The sequence below is a fragment of the Camelina sativa genome, chromosome 17 (assembly GCF_000633955.1).
Source record: "Camelina sativa cultivar DH55 chromosome 17, Cs, whole genome shotgun sequence".
In the NCBI taxonomy this organism is placed as follows: Eukaryota; Viridiplantae; Streptophyta; class Magnoliopsida; order Brassicales; family Brassicaceae; genus Camelina; species Camelina sativa.
The window spans coordinates 9,382,968-9,398,163 of record NC_025701.1 but is presented as its reverse complement, the minus strand read 5'-3'; the positions used below and the strand labels follow the sequence as shown (position 1 = coordinate 9,398,163).

Below are 15,196 nucleotides of genomic sequence, written 5' to 3'. Positions count from 1 at the left end.
TTTTTTTTTTTTTTTTGTTGGTAGTGAGTAAATATCTGTGTCTTTGTCATTACATTTAGTAAGATTTAACAACGAGAAAGGACATTATTTCTGTACCAACTTTTGTGAATACAGTACATTTTTATTAGGATTGGTTACTATATGTTTTTTTTTTGAATTCTTTTGAAAAATTTGGTTACTATATATATTTCCATGAAAATTAATAATAATTTTGAATTGACTAATTAAAAAAGGAAAAAAGAAATACCATAAATATTGTAGATTTTTGTAGTCAAAGATAAAGACTATATATGTAGTTTTGTATGGAAATGTAGTAATCAACAAAATAGCCCATTGGTTTGAATTCATCAGGTGTAATAAAACATTGTGCTGGGAAAGAAAAAAGAACCAAATCCCAATTTTAAATGACAAAATCACCCCTCTTTACCCAACATAAAATAGAGCCACATCATCACGTATCCAAGGGTAAATATGTCATTTCATAACGTTAGAACTGAGGAACGCAGAGAGAGAGAGAATCCTTTTTCTTCTTCTTATTACAAAAAGGAAGAAACGTTATTTACTTTCCCGAAATATAAATATTTGATTTGATCTCTCTTTCTTGTTTTCTGCATCTCAAAGAGAGGTTTTAGGATTCGCTGTTTGTTTCGATCTCTCTATTTCGTTTTACAAATTTAATAGATTTGTTGTTGGGGTGAAATCGATCTTGGATGGCGAAAGTGAGACAGTCGAGATTTCAAGCGAGGAAATGGTCGACATTGATGTTGGTTCTGTTTATGTTGTTTATGTTAACGATTGTTCTCTTAATGCTTTTGGCTTTTGGTGTTTTCTCTCTTCCTATCACAAACAACAACAACAACGACGATTCTTCTCCTATTGATCTCTCTTATTTCCGACGAGCTGCCACTGAGAGGTGTGAAAACAAGCCTACTCTATTATTGCATGAAACCCTGAAATTTCCCTATTCATTGATCTCTCCCTTATGATTAAAAAGTTGTTTCATTTTGGAATACAGAAGTGAGGGACTTGGGACGAGAGGAGACCAGTGGACTGAAGTGCTTTCTTGGGAGCCTCGAGCTTTCGTTTACCATAACTTCTTGGTTAGTGTTCTTGTATTAAATTGAATATTTGATTGCTGCAACTCATGGGTCTTGTTCATTGTTCAAGCTAATCTGTGTGTTGGGTTTTTCAGTTTGATGATGTTTTAGTCTGTTAATTAGAAATTGATGCATGTTGGAACCAAATTAAAAATCAAAACTTGAAGATTAATTTATTGATTGAATGATTGATTTGATTTGACCAGTCCAAGGAAGAATGTGAATATTTAATCAGTCTTGCCAAACCACATATGAAGAAGTCAACTGTTGTAGATAGCCAAACCGGCAAGAGCAAGGATAGCAGGTTCGGTGTCTGATGATTGTTTCATCATGTCTCAGATAAATCTTCTCTATAAAACAATTTATCAAGCAAAGCATTATGGATTGTTTTTGATGATTTTTTGTGTTAAACCTTCAGGGTGCGTACAAGCTCAGGGACTTTCCTTAGGAGAGGAAGGGACAAAATCATTAAAACCATTGAGAAAAGAATAGCTGATTACACCTTTATTCCAGCAGGTATGAGATCAATGATCAATTGCAGTTTTTTTGGACTGTTCGTTATCTCTGGAATTTTGTTCATGTATAGATTGATGCGTTTCATCTGTTATATTTGTGATGAAGTGTCAAAATGAGATCATTTATGAATGTGTGCATCTTTTTCTTGTATGATGAATGTGCAGATCATGGTGAAGGACTTCAAGTTCTTCACTACGAAGCAGGGCAAAAGTATGAACCACACTATGATTATTTTGTTGATACGTTCAACACTAAAAATGGAGGTCAACGTATGGCTACAATGCTTATGTATCTGTAAGATTTTCTCAACTCTTCGCTTTTGTTTTTAAGGTTGTTAGGTTCTTTGTATTTACCAATCTTGTCTTCCAAACCCATTATTCTACAGGTCGGATGTTGAAGAAGGCGGTGAAACAGTTTTTCCTTCTGCCAATATGAATTTTAGTTCTGTACCATGGTATAATGAGCTCTCTGAGTGTGGGAAAAAGGGACTTTCTGTAAAGCCGAGAATGGGCGATGCATTGCTTTTCTGGAGCATGAGGCCTGATGCTACATTGGATCCTACAAGTTTGCATGGTAAACTACCTTCGGTTTTTTGAATATCATTCCGAACACTTTTCAGATCTTGTTTTTTTTTTCCTATACCATTGAGCGTGTGGTTGCTAATATATGTTTTGATAATTCCAGGTGGATGTCCTGTGATTAGAGGGAACAAGTGGTCATCTACCAAATGGATGCACGTCGGCGAGTACAAAGTCTAGCGTGTTTGACTGCTGGTAACTATCCATTCTTCCCAAATCCCAAGTTTTGAACATTAGAGTTGTGAAGGGATTTGTCAACCGTGAACTAGAACTTATCATCAGTGATCATATGTTGTAAACTTGAACTAATCTCTCTAATTCAATATAGTTTCCTCTCCTACAACATAATGTACTAGACATAGAGACACGCACTCACATATACTGCGGGTTATATAAGCTTATTATCAATGTGCATATAAGATGAAAGTACCATGTGTTGGCTCTTGGTTAGAGAAGCTTGTTATCGATGTGCATATAAGATAACAGTAATGCGTGTTGGCTGTTGGTTCTTACATTATCCTTTTTATTGGGCAGGACAGTATACCGTTTCCTTTCATGGTGGATGGAATGCAATGTTGGAACAAAAGATTACAGAGAGTTGATGTTTTGTTTTTTCCCTGCGGCTCAGTGCATTCCTTGTTTTGATGGGATTCAAGGTTTATATTATATCATTAGAGGATACCAAAATATAGAGAACTTGTTAGACTAAATTAGGATGGTTTAGAGTGACTTGCTCATTGGTATACCATAAAGGTCCTGTATCTTTGATCTGAATTTGTGAATTACATAGTTTTGTCGTTTTATATTTGTGATTAGAACATTATATCAAAAGGATGTCATCTTATGAAACGAAACGATCATTTGCGTTGTGTCATCGTCTCATTTATGGTGCATCGCCAGATACCAATTGCTTGACCAAACATATAAGAAATATTCAACAAATTTCACAAACGATATATGTAGATGATAAAAGCGAAGAAAGAAATTTATTACACAATAACAAAATGACATGATTCACCAGTTTGGAAAACAGATGCAGCAGAAGGGCTTATAAATAGCTTTTTGTACGAAGTTTCCCTACACAAACCTTTTATTATACAAACGAGAAACAAATAGAAAAAAAATCGGAAATTCACAATTCTCTGAGTTTTTTTGGTGTTTCACGCAATCAATCCTGTTTTCTTCTCTAGATATGATTTTAAGTTCCAAACAAGATGAGGATGGAGTAATAGTGAGGTTGTTTAAAAGGCTTAGTTTGTGGAGTCACGGCTGTAGAATTGATCAAGTGTCTTAGCGGGAATACGGTGAAGAAGCTCACGTGGGAAGATACGGAGCAGTGTCCATGCCAAGTCAAGCGACTGGAAGATGTTTCTTGTATCATATGCCCCTTGCATCACAAACTTCCTCTCAAATTTATCCAGAAACTCTAAATACAGCTACAAAACACACAACACAATCAATTGTTGTAATGTTAGTAACTGTTGTTGTGAGTATTTTGATAAGAACATGAATATGATGAAGTCAGAGTATGGTACCAGATCCTCAGGAGAAAGAGCTTCTTCTCCAACAACAGCTTTCATGGCTTGAACATCTTTCCCGATTGCATAATTTGCATACAGCTGAAAGTAAAGAGAATGTTGTCAACTGAAAAGTCGATACTACTATATTAACATGTGAGCTACTCTCGGCAAGTAAGGTTTCTATATAGGTAGGGAACCTGGTTGGACACATCAGAATGGTCTTTGCGAGTCATTCCTTCACCAATAGCACTCTGTAGAGGAACAATTATTAAGTTAATAAGTGATGATAGTATGTTTCAATCCATGTGAATCCATAAGGGTATAATCGAATTGCATCGCTACCTTCATTAATCGAGAAAGTGATGGAAGCACGTTAATGGGTGGATATATCTGTTTTAGGGAAGAATCAAGACAGAATCAGAGATTATCGTAAATGGATGATAAACCTTTTTTTGCTTAGGTAGATGTATTAAAAATAATACTAAGGAGAGATCTGCAAAAAGAGTCAAGCTTATGGCACCTGTCTGTTGTGAAGTTGCCTATCAATATATATCTGACCCTCAGTAATGTAACCAGTAAGATCCGGAGTAGGGTGAGTGATATCTGAGGTTTAATAACAAGAGATCTTATGAGCATTACTCAATCAAAAAGCAAATATTGTGAAGAGAACCCAAGAACAACATGATTTTTACCGTCATTAGGCATAGTCAGGATAGGGATTTGGGTAATGGAACCCTTTCTTCCTTCAATACGTCCTGCCCGCTCATAGATAGTTGCAAGATCTGTATACATATAACCCGGATATCCACGTCTTCCAGGAACTTCTTCTCGAGCAGCAGAAACCTAGAGTTGTCGTTTGTTAATTTCTTAAAAAAAAAATTCTGTATCACATAGGACAGAGACAGAGACCCGTGGAAGTCATTACCTCACGAAGAGCATCTGCATAAGAACTCATGTCTGTCAATATAACCAGCACATGCTTCCCACATTCATAAGCCAAATATTCAGCGGTCGTAAGGGCAATTCGAGGAGTGATAATTCTCTCGATGGTTGGGTCATTGGCCTGTTCGAGTAAAAATGCAGATATAAGCTCAATCAATCACAGATGTGCTAAAAGAAGTAGGATAAGAAGCATAGAAATCACTAGTAGTAAATTACCAGGTTCAGGAAAAGGGTAACTCTTTCCATCGATCCATTTTCTTCAAAATCACGCTTGAAGAACTGGGCTGTCTCCATGTTCACACCCATAGCTGCAAAAACAATTGCAAAATTGTCTTCTCCATGGTCCTGGAAAAACACAAGGGAACTAATGAGGGATTTTACAAGGCAGACGAAACAGCAGAGGAATTGCGAATCTGCCATTGATCTTCACAAAAGTTAAATATCAGAAAAGTAAATGACATCACAAAATAAAACCCTTTACATGTACCACGTATTCGTAGATATACTTCTATCCCTCTATATTACTTAGAAATTGAATGGGCATAACATAAACAGGCACTTAGAATTCAGCATGATACTTGGATAACAAAAGTCCTTGAGTGGTGGTAATGATGCAAATGATTACCTCCTGAATTAAGTTCTCAGTCTTTTCCAACCGCTTAACAAGACCAGCCTGACGACAAATTTGAGCAGCGATTTCATTATGTGGTAGACCAGCAGCAGAGAAAAGAGGAATCTTCTGTCCACGAGCAATGGAGTTCATGACATCAATGGTAGAAATCCCCGTTTGTATCATCTCTTCAGGGTAGGTTCTTTCACTGGGGTTGATTGAGCTTCCTATAAATAATATCAGCCACAACCATTAGAAACAGAAACAAAAATTTCTTTAGAGATCACACACACAATGAGGCAATCAACGCTCACCAGAAATATCAAGGTATGCCTCAGGCAAAATAGGAGGGCCATTATCAATTGGCTTTCCTGAGCCGTTAAATATGCGCCCAAGCATGTCCAATGATACAGGCGTTTTCAGTACCTGAAAACACACATCAATAGCAGAAAAAAGTTAAATAGGAACAAGCATCCTCTAGTTTTCAGAAAACTGCCACTAAATTCTTTAATCAATCTGCAAAAAGCGCTTAAAGAGAAAAAGGCTTTATAGTAAACACCTCTCCAGTGAATTGCACGGTGGTAAATTTGTTGTCAATTCCAGACGTTCCTTCAAAAACCTGTACATGTATAAAATCATTGAGGACAGTGACCTCTACAGCAAGCAAGTGTATAACGTACATTTTTACACCTGAGATTCAACAGTATTCACGTCAAAAAGTAACACAGAATATCACTAACCTGGACAACAGCTTTCTCCCCATCAACCTCCAAGACCTGACCACGTCTAGTGGATCCATCTCCTAAACGAATATTAACAATCTCCTGGTACTTTGGACCCTGATATAAAATAAAATTCAACAAATATCTACAGTCAGTGTCCCTTCAAAAACAAAAAAGCTTCAATTGGATGTGAAAGCTTCTCCTTGTTGTAATACCTTCACTTTGTCAAGGATGACCAAGGGTCCTGCAACCCCAGAGACAGTTCTGTACTCTACAATTTCAAAGATTCTCAAATCAGTCTCTTATAGCATTCAGCGAACAATCACACGACTGAACAATCAAAAGTAAAGCAAGACAAACACTAGTCACTTTACTAAACTGAAACCAAAAACCAACAAGCTAATCGACAACTTCCAATTCGAAAACTAGGCGAAATCAAAACTAGAAGTTAACAAATATCGATCGTATCGCTCAAATCTGAGATTCTTCTTATGAAATGAAAAATTCGATAACGAAAACGAAAACGAAAGCCAATAAATGAAGTAATCTCTCAAATCCGTTAGTCAACCAAACCAAACGTTGTATAGATGTGATCGAATAAAATGATCGGTGACTAACCCATTCCGATCTCGAGAGTGCCTTCCTCCATGTCGATACTAGTCTCTCCCATTGTCACAGATCGACGATATCAAATCAAGCCGCTCCACAATTCCTGGATTAAAAAAAAATGTCGCAACGCGGGAACAAATCAATAAACCTGAGAACAGTGAGTTTAAAAAAAAAAAAAAAAGATCGATCTGATGAAGGAATCAACACCGTACCTGAGAACGAAATGGATTCAAATCGAGAGAAGAGAGAAATGTTGTGATTTGATTTTTTGATGATTGGTGGTGTTGTGTTGTGGCTCTGTGTGAATTAAAACGTGGTTGAGGGATATATCTGACATCTCATTATTTTTTTTGTCTTTTTCCTAATATTATTTATTTCCGTAGATATTTTTATCTGTGAGTTTCATAAAACTTTCTCAGATTAGATGCATTTCTTATAAAAACATCAACAATTATGAAATTAAATAAAATAAATTTCAACATTATAACAAAACGCCCACCGTGGGGCTCGAACCCACGACTACAAGGTTAAGAGCCTTGCGCTCTACCAACTGAGCTAGACGGGCTTCCGATGATTAATTCATCAATCACAATATTATTTAATATGTTTTTGATTGGTAGCTTTATGTATTATTTAACTAATTCTAATTTAGAGTAGCTGATAATTATAAGTATTAAAAAGTATTAGTGAATACATTTAATAAAAGTATTAAACATAAAATAAATTAAAATATATAAATACTAAAATAGTTTTAATATACATAAAGTTAACTAAACTTCTTTGTTACATTGGAAATTTAAAAAATTTAACTACATGCATTCCATAATATTTACAATCTTATCATATTTAGATCTATGTCTATTTCATTTCAAATGAAAATTTCATGATGTTGAATAATGTTTTGAGTTAAAAATTTTACAAAAGACATAAGTCAAAATTGTACATCAATCATAACACATTGTAACTCAACCTCAATAAAAAAAAAAAAGTTTTGTTCTTGATTGGTAACATTTTCAAATAACTTTTGAGTTAAGTACATAACTCAACTTAACTCATGTTACCAATCAGAGCAAATATTGAATAAAGCTTCTTTTCTTTTCCATGAATATATGGTAACTTCTTTAATTTCCTAGGATCTCAATCATCATTTATATATATACATGTTTTTTTTTAATAGGCCTCCAATTTTCTTCTAAATCTATGAGATTAAAGAAAAAAAAAGATTTATACATATTTATTATGTGTCTAATAAAACCAATTATGAATTATGTACATATCATGTTGTTGAATATGGTAGTGATAATTGTCCAATATATATCTTAATGATTTGATTAAATATATTCACCTATTCAACCTTCCTTCATTGTTGTTTAATTAATATTATTAACTTGTTGATGATATACTTCATATCAAAGACATAAAATATTAAATTCTATTTCAACATGTGATAAATTTTATTCCTACTTGTAAAGATTGGTGAGATATCTTTGCTTTCTCCATTAATAAAAATCAATTGTTACAATTTTTCTATGTGTACAAGCTAATATAATTTCTTGTCTATATATATAACAACCTCATCGGTATGTAAATCATTGAAACAAACGAAAATAATCGCATCAACAAGAAGCAAAACAGATTATTAGAGGAGATTCTCACTTTGTTTCATCTCTCGCCATGATGAATGGTTTACCTTTCCATCTCCTAGACGAGATTCTCATCAAATTAGAACCCAAATCTCAGGCCATGATGCGATGCACGAATAAATATTTCCAATCGTATCTATCAGTGGCGGAGCGAGAAAAATTATTTATGGGTGTCATTATATTTTTTTTTCAAAAGAAAAGGTTATATTAAAACAATGTTACTACAAAAGTTCATTATAAATATAAATTCTAAGCTTACTCATTCTTTAAAAACATTCTAAAGATAAGATGGAAGAGGAAGAATCCAAGTTTTTGAGAAATTATGTTTTTTCCGTTTAATGATTTAATCAACCTATAGTTATGTTTAACCGTACAAATATATAATCGATTAGAAATTTGTTAAGGCTAAGCCCAACAGTTTGTCAAAAAAGTCCAATGTTCATATGTTAATGTCTTAAAATTATAGAAAAAAACTTAATAGAAAACGAGATATGAAAAAATCATAGAGTAGCCAGAGTTATATTTTTATTTGAAGGGTGTCAACAAAATTTCAGAGGGGTGTCAACAGATTGATTAGACATGTGCAATTAATTATTTTATTAAAAGCTAAGCCAAAATTTGTAATTTCATGGGTGTCATATGACACCCCTAATACTTCTCTACCTCCGCCACTGGTATCTATCTGACCCCGAGAATTGCATATTATGGGCCAGACCTAGTTTCTTTAACATTTCCAGTCTTGACTCGTGTCATATCTTCTGCCAGCCTTTGGTCTCTTCTTCATGCGATTCTATGGCAATAATAAAAGTATGTCATGGGATGAATTTAAGGCATGAGCCATGTTACATCTTGGGATCATGCTCCGGCCTTGTCCTACTACTATACATCGGTGGCCTCGTCATCGCAAATCCCTTAACAAAAAGGTTTCGAATCATCGATTACTCTAGGTCAAAGCTTATACCTACGTTTTGTCCAAAAAAAAAGCTTATACCTACAATAATTGATGATCCTACACAGAAAAGGACGTGTGTCGGTTTCGCGGTAAATCAAAATCGAACCACCATGACATTCAAGATTGTCTGCATACTCGAGATGGAAACAGTGTACGGATTCGAGATCAGCGACGGAGACTCATGGAGATTATCGGAAACAACCATCACCGCTAGATCAAACAGTCATCTCATGGGAATGAAACCAGTTTACTTGGACGGCACTCTTCACTGGTTGAGAGAAGACGGGAGCGTCATAGCTTTCAATCCCGAGACAGAGCAAGCACGCTTCATTCCTTCCATATTCCATCACTTCCTTCCTTCCATATTCCATCGTAGACGACCGAATATGCTTTTCGCGGAAGACAATAAGAACAATAGCTTGACCTTGTTATATGCAGGGACGAAAGAAAATATCGCGGTTTACACACTACTCGGGGATTCAAAGTGGGCTCTCGCCAAGCAGATCAAGAACATGCCTATCGACGAAAGAGAGGATGTCTCCTGGAACTTGCTTGCGTACGATGGCAAGTGTCTTGTGGTGACGAAGGTGATTAAGATAAACTTTGGAATCAGTGGTTTAATTTATGTGTGCGACATGGAAGCTAACAGCTGGAGAGTTTTGGGGTCAGACGTATGTCTTACCTATCAAGACGTGTATAAGATTACGCCCTCTTTGTTATTTGTCGAAGAGGATAAGCAACATAAGGTGGTTGTAGCATCTAATGACAAACATATCTCCTATCTAAATGCTATTATGGGACTCATTGATTCAACCAAGTAAACATTCTCATGTATAATAATATTATGAACCAAATTTTTCCAAGCATTATTATGTTATGCACTACCATCAATCCATTTCCCATTTATATGCGTTTGATGAGTATTTTTAATTTCTACTAAAAAATTGATAACTTTAATTTTCTTTTATTATGGTAAGATTGTCTTGCTATATAAATATCACTTGTTTCCCTTATTCTGTCTGAATTTTCATAAAAATATTCTGGCAATCTATAGAATATAACAAATTAACAACTATAGACTATTTTGAATCTTCATGATTCCATGAAAGATAATTAAAAAGTTAAAATTCTATCTTAAAATCCATCCAAATGTAACAATTCTTTCTTCTACGACTACTTGGTAACTTAAACTTTCTTGTTTTATGGTGAGATTGTCCTGCCTTTTTCATGTAATGAAATTGATTTTTCTTTTCCTCTTTTTTCTGTGTGTCAAGCTAAATTGGTTGTCTCTATTTAGCACCCTGGTTCGTAAATCATAAAAATATATATACTCACATCAACTAGCGAAGCAGAATTGTAGAAGTAATTAAGGAGATTCTCACTTTTACCTCTCATCATGAATGGTTTACCTTCGCATCTTCTCGAAGAGATACTCTTCAAAGTGGAACCCAAATCACTGGCAATGATGCTATGCACGAATAAATATTTCCAAACTTGTATATCTGATCCCAAATTTGAAAAATACTCTGTCTGGACCAGACCAAGCTTGTTTCACCTTTCCTACTTTGGCGCCACTTACATATTTTGCTTGCCTTTGGCCTCTTCAAGAGATTCTATGTCACTAGGGAATGAGGCAAAACTGTCTAGAGAGCCATGTTACTTTTTTGGCTCGTGTTCCGGCCTTCTCCTACTATATATCGATGGACTCTTTGTCGTTAATCCCCTCACAGAGAGGTTTCGACTATTGGATCACTCCGGCTCAAAGTTTATGCCTGATCGTAACGTTGATGGTATGGAAAGAGCGATGTGCGTCGGTTTCATTGTAAACAGAAATCGTTCCACTAAGAGATTCAAGATTGTCTGCATACACGAGATGGAAACGGTGTACGCATTCGAGATCAGCGACGGATACTCTTGGAGATTATCGGATACGACCATCACCACTAGCTCAAAGAGTGATCTCATGGTGCAAATGAAGCCTGTTTATTTAGACGACATTCTTCATTGGTTGAGAAACGATGGGAGCATCATAGCATTCAATCCTGATACAGAGCAAGCAAGCTTGTTTCCTTGTATATTTCATCGCGAACCAGAGATGAAACTGTTGTTCGCAGCTGACGATAAGATTAATCGCCTGACCTTAGTATCGGGGACAAAGGAAGAACTTTCAGTTTACACACTAGTCGAGAATACGAAATGGACCCTCGCCAAGCGGATCAAGAACGTATATATGAAGGAAAATGAGCTTTTATGCTGGAACATTGTTGTGTACGACAGCAAGCATCTAGTGTTGAGGGAGAAGAAGCGTAAATTAAAAGGTGTTGTTCATGTTTACGACATGGAAGTTAATAGTTGGGGAGTTTTAGGGTCAACCACACCTTGGGCAAGTAACGTCCGAGGCTTCTATAAATTCACACCCTCATTGCTCTTTGTCGAGGAGGATGAGCAGCAGAAGGTGATTGTAGCTTCTAATGACAAACGCGTTTCCTATCTAACTGCGATTATGAGACTCATTGATACAACCAAGTAAAACTATCTCATGTATAAAACATTATGAACCAGATTTATCCAAGCATTATGCACTACCATGATGAGATTTTTAAGCAAACTGAAACACTTGTGTAGATAAAAAGAATACGAGACATGTTTCTTTTAGTATCACCAGAAATCTCCACAAGAACAAATTCCGTCTTTAAAATGATGAAACCTATTTGTATCTCTAACGAAAACCTCTCTACCTGCGTAACTCGATATAAATTTTATGACTGAATGACAGTCGCCGCATATCCTAAGGTTCTTTATGACCTGAAGAGGCGTACCGTCCGGTGTGTTGAGAAGACCGAAAACCACTGCTAGTTTCTCGCTGTGTCCCCATAACATCTGCTCTTGCTCTTGCTCCTCCACATCTTGCAGAGCAAAATCCAAATTTGGGCGGTGACCTGATTTCCTCATCTCTTCGCTAATCTCATCCATCTTCTCTGTTATTTGATCTATCTGCGGATGGGACTTGTCACCAGCTAGAAGCGTGTACACTTTGTTCTTTACTTGAATCCAGCTGCATCCCGGGTTCTTCTTCAGTCCCTGACTCTCCATCTTGTTTCGAATACTGTCTACTTCTGTCCACATGCCTTTCGCCGCATATATATTGGACAAAAGAACGTACGTCCCTGGGTTTTCCGGTTCTAGATTGAAAAGCTTGTCTGCTGCAATTTCAGCTAAATCTACATTGTTTTGAAGCCTGCAAGAATTTAGCAAAGCTCCCCAGACGCAAGAGTCTGGCTCAAAAGGCATCTCCTTTATCAAATCATACGCTTCTTGCAACTTGCCTGCACGTCCAAGAAGGTTTACCATGCAAGAATAATGTTCCAACCTTGGTTTAATCCCATATTCCTCTGACATCATGCTGAAATATTTCCATCCTTCATCTGTTAAACCTACTTGGCCACATGATGATAATAAACTTGTAAAGCTGATGAAATCAGGTTTTAACCTCGTTCTCACAAGAGATTCAAATATGCTCATGACTTCTTTGGCCTTCCCGTGCATAGAATATCCATTCAATAAAGAATTCCAGCAAACTAAGTTTTTTGTAGGCATCATATTGAAGACAATCTGAGACATGTTGATCCTTCCACATTTAGCATACATGTCAATCAGAGCACTCCCTACATGAACATCATCCGAAAGGTGAACCCTAACTGCAAATCCATGAGTAGATCTCCCATGACCCAAAGCTGCTATATTTCCGCAAGCTGGAAGCATCGAAGGGATTGTTACACGGTTTGGCTTCACCCCTGCAACCTGCATTTCCCTAAACAGTTCCAAGGCTTCGATATCTTTCCCGTTCTGTGCACACCCAGCTATGATTGAAGTCCATGACACGACATTAAGCTCCATCTTTTGTTCCTTGAACAGCTCAAACATCTCAAGTGCCTTATCAACAAGACCATTTCGCGACAGCCCTGTAATATACGCATTGCAAACCCCGGTCTCCATCATCTCAACTTCATCGAAAAGTTTTATGATTCCATATACATTACCAGACTTCCCATACATATCAATCATTGCACTAATAACACATTTATCCTTGAGTAGACCCTGTTTAATCACATACCCATGAATCAGCTTCCCCAAATTCAGCATCTCAGAGTCTCCAACTGAAGGAAGAACACTCGAAACCGTAACCTGATCAGGACCAAAACCCATATGGTGCATCTTCTGAAACATTATCACTGCTTCCTTATGAAACCCGCTACGATTAAACCCACTAAGAACACCATTCCAAGACACAATATTAGGCTCAATACCAAACTTTTCCATCTCAGAGAAGATACGAACCACCTCTACTAAGCAACCCTTTCGCGCATACCCACAAAGCAAAGCACTGCAAGTCACAACATCTTTATCAGACATTTTATCGAACACTTTGCGTGCATCACCCATCCCACCACACCTCATGTACATATGAAACAAAGACCCCTGAACAAACGCATCTAAATCCAACCCGGAAACACACGATACACAATGTATCTGCTTACCCAAATTAAAAGCAGATAACTCAGCACAAACCTTGAACAGATTCGGAAGAACATGAGTATCAGGAATCAACCCATGAGAGAACATACGAGAAAACACGCCAATCGATTGAGAGAAAAGCTTGGATTTGGTTAAAGCGTATATAAGAGAAGAGAAAGAGTAAACACTAGGATCCGGAATCGATTGTAAGACGAGATCAGCATCGTCAAAGCAATTGTAGTTGGAGTATGAAGCAATGAGTTTGGCGGAGATATAGCCATCGTTTTGTGCTCCGGATTTGAGTATACGAGCATGAGCTTGCGTCGTCTTCGATAACGAAGATGACCAAAGAGATGATGAAGATTCCAAGAACCCAACGATCGACTGAGGGATTTGCACTATCAGTGGAAGAACTTGTTTTGTTGTCATTTGCTTAACTATACAAAATAAAATAATTATTCCCGCTTAACCTTTTTAATCACCTTCTACGTCACCAGATTCTTCCACGTCATTACAATCAGAAATCGACGGCTGAAGATGAAAGACTAGGTAGTATAATCTTGGCCGTTGATTCTATCTACTCCGAGATTTTATTTTGATATTTTCTCTTGAGAAGATTGATTCTATAGAGAGAGAGAGCGATGAGGATGATGATGATGATGATTCGAACGGCTTTGGTGTTCGTTGTCTTCTTCGTTGGAGGTGTGGTACAAGCGCAGCTGATACCTCCGGTGAGGCGTGACGGATTCGTGTATCCACCGGGTCGGAAGATTGAACCGGATACGATACTTATCGAGGCGTATTTTGACCCGGTTTGCCCGGACTGTAGAGACGCTTGGGAGCCACTAAAGCTAGCGATTGATCACTATGGATCTCGCGTTGCTCTTGTTCTTCACCTTATTCCTTTGCCGTCAGTGTTTGATTTCTCTTCCTTTTTCAGTTTCTTTAGCTAAGGTGTTGAGAGAGATTTTAGTAATTCGATGTTGAACTAAATCTATGCATGTTATGAATATTTTTGTGATGGACTCAATTGATAAGTAGTTTGAGGAAATGGCAGATATCGTTTATGTTGCCATATCTGTTGTGTGATTGAAAGCTTTGGGGGGGGGTTTGGATATTTTGTAGCTTCCATGACAATGCATTTGTAGCATCTCGGGCCTTACACATCGTTGATACCTTGAACGCCAATGCCACGTTTAACTTGCTGGAAGGGATTTTCAAGCATCAGGTTTGATTAGTGTATTGAAAAAAAGCTAAACTTTGCTGAATTTAATTAAACAGAGAAAAAAATGTAAAATCCGGTGGTTCTGTTTTTTTCTCAAGTGAAATGTTTATATGTGTACTCTATTTCGCCGTGTTTTATTTTATGTTTGTTTGTGATCAGTACATGTGACTTCTTGATTGAAATTTGCTTCAACAGGCATTGTTTTACAACTCGCAAACACAACTCATGTCAAGACCTGCAGTTGTGGACAAATTAATCAAGCTTGGA

At 36.8% G+C, this 15,196-nt stretch overlaps 5 protein-coding genes, 1 non-coding gene and 1 pseudogene across 7 annotated transcripts in view; 4 read left to right on the top strand and 3 right to left on the bottom strand.

The window, feature by feature from the left end:
- Positions 562-3,014, top strand: LOC104756381 (probable prolyl 4-hydroxylase 3). 2 transcript variants are annotated; one of them, XM_010478959.2, is made up of 8 exons: positions 562-913; positions 1,016-1,100; positions 1,304-1,401; positions 1,516-1,613; positions 1,778-1,907; positions 1,999-2,186; positions 2,298-2,386; positions 2,731-3,014. In XM_010478959.2, the coding sequence occupies exons 1-7, from the start codon at positions 711-713 to the stop codon at positions 2,369-2,371; spliced, it is 876 nt and encodes a 291-aa protein (XP_010477261.1). In that variant the 5' UTR covers positions 562-710; the 3' UTR covers positions 2,372-2,386; positions 2,731-3,014. The 2 variants fall into 2 exon arrangements, with proteins under 2 accessions (XP_010477261.1, XP_010477260.1); XM_010478958.2 differs by having other exon boundaries at positions 2,726-3,014.
- Positions 3,159-6,915, bottom strand: LOC104756380 (V-type proton ATPase subunit B3). Its single transcript, XM_010478957.2, has 15 exons — positions 6,807-6,915; positions 6,604-6,697; positions 6,201-6,256; positions 6,004-6,102; positions 5,823-5,882; positions 5,578-5,689; positions 5,279-5,490; positions 4,870-4,998; positions 4,637-4,774; positions 4,404-4,554; positions 4,232-4,314; positions 4,054-4,101; positions 3,909-3,962; positions 3,727-3,810; positions 3,159-3,627 (listed from the first exon to the last, which is right to left on the bottom strand). Exons 2-15 carry the CDS (start codon positions 6,653-6,655, stop codon positions 3,442-3,444), a joined length of 1,464 nt encoding a protein of 487 aa, XP_010477259.1. The 5' UTR covers positions 6,656-6,697; positions 6,807-6,915; the 3' UTR covers positions 3,159-3,441.
- Positions 7,087-7,159, bottom strand: TRNAK-CUU. The gene has a single exon. It is a non-coding gene; the product is annotated as a tRNA-Lys (tRNA).
- Positions 9,067-10,046, top strand: LOC104756379 (putative F-box/kelch-repeat protein At1g20940). The gene is made up of 2 exons (XM_019239306.1): positions 9,067-9,160; positions 9,255-10,046. Exons 1-2 carry the CDS (start codon positions 9,077-9,079, stop codon positions 10,008-10,010), a joined length of 840 nt encoding a protein of 279 aa, XP_019094851.1. The 5' UTR covers positions 9,067-9,076; the 3' UTR covers positions 10,011-10,046.
- Positions 10,586-11,477, top strand: LOC104759306 (annotated as a pseudogene).
- On the bottom strand, positions 11,757-14,133 carry LOC104756378 (pentatricopeptide repeat-containing protein At1g20230). Its single transcript, XM_019239111.1, has one exon. The coding sequence runs from the start codon at positions 14,131-14,133 to the stop codon at positions 11,848-11,850; it is 2,286 nt and encodes a 761-aa protein (XP_019094656.1). The 3' UTR covers positions 11,757-11,847.
- The window catches only part of LOC104756377, a gene marked incomplete in the record, with an annotated part of 2,397 nt that continues 1,471 nt past the window's right edge, over positions 14,271-15,196 (top strand). Inside the window, 3 exon segments of the mRNA XM_010478954.2 lie at positions 14,271-14,614; positions 14,830-14,932; positions 15,125-15,196. Of these exon segments, the coding sequence (XP_010477256.1) occupies positions 14,346-14,614; positions 14,830-14,932; positions 15,125-15,196 (444 nt within the window).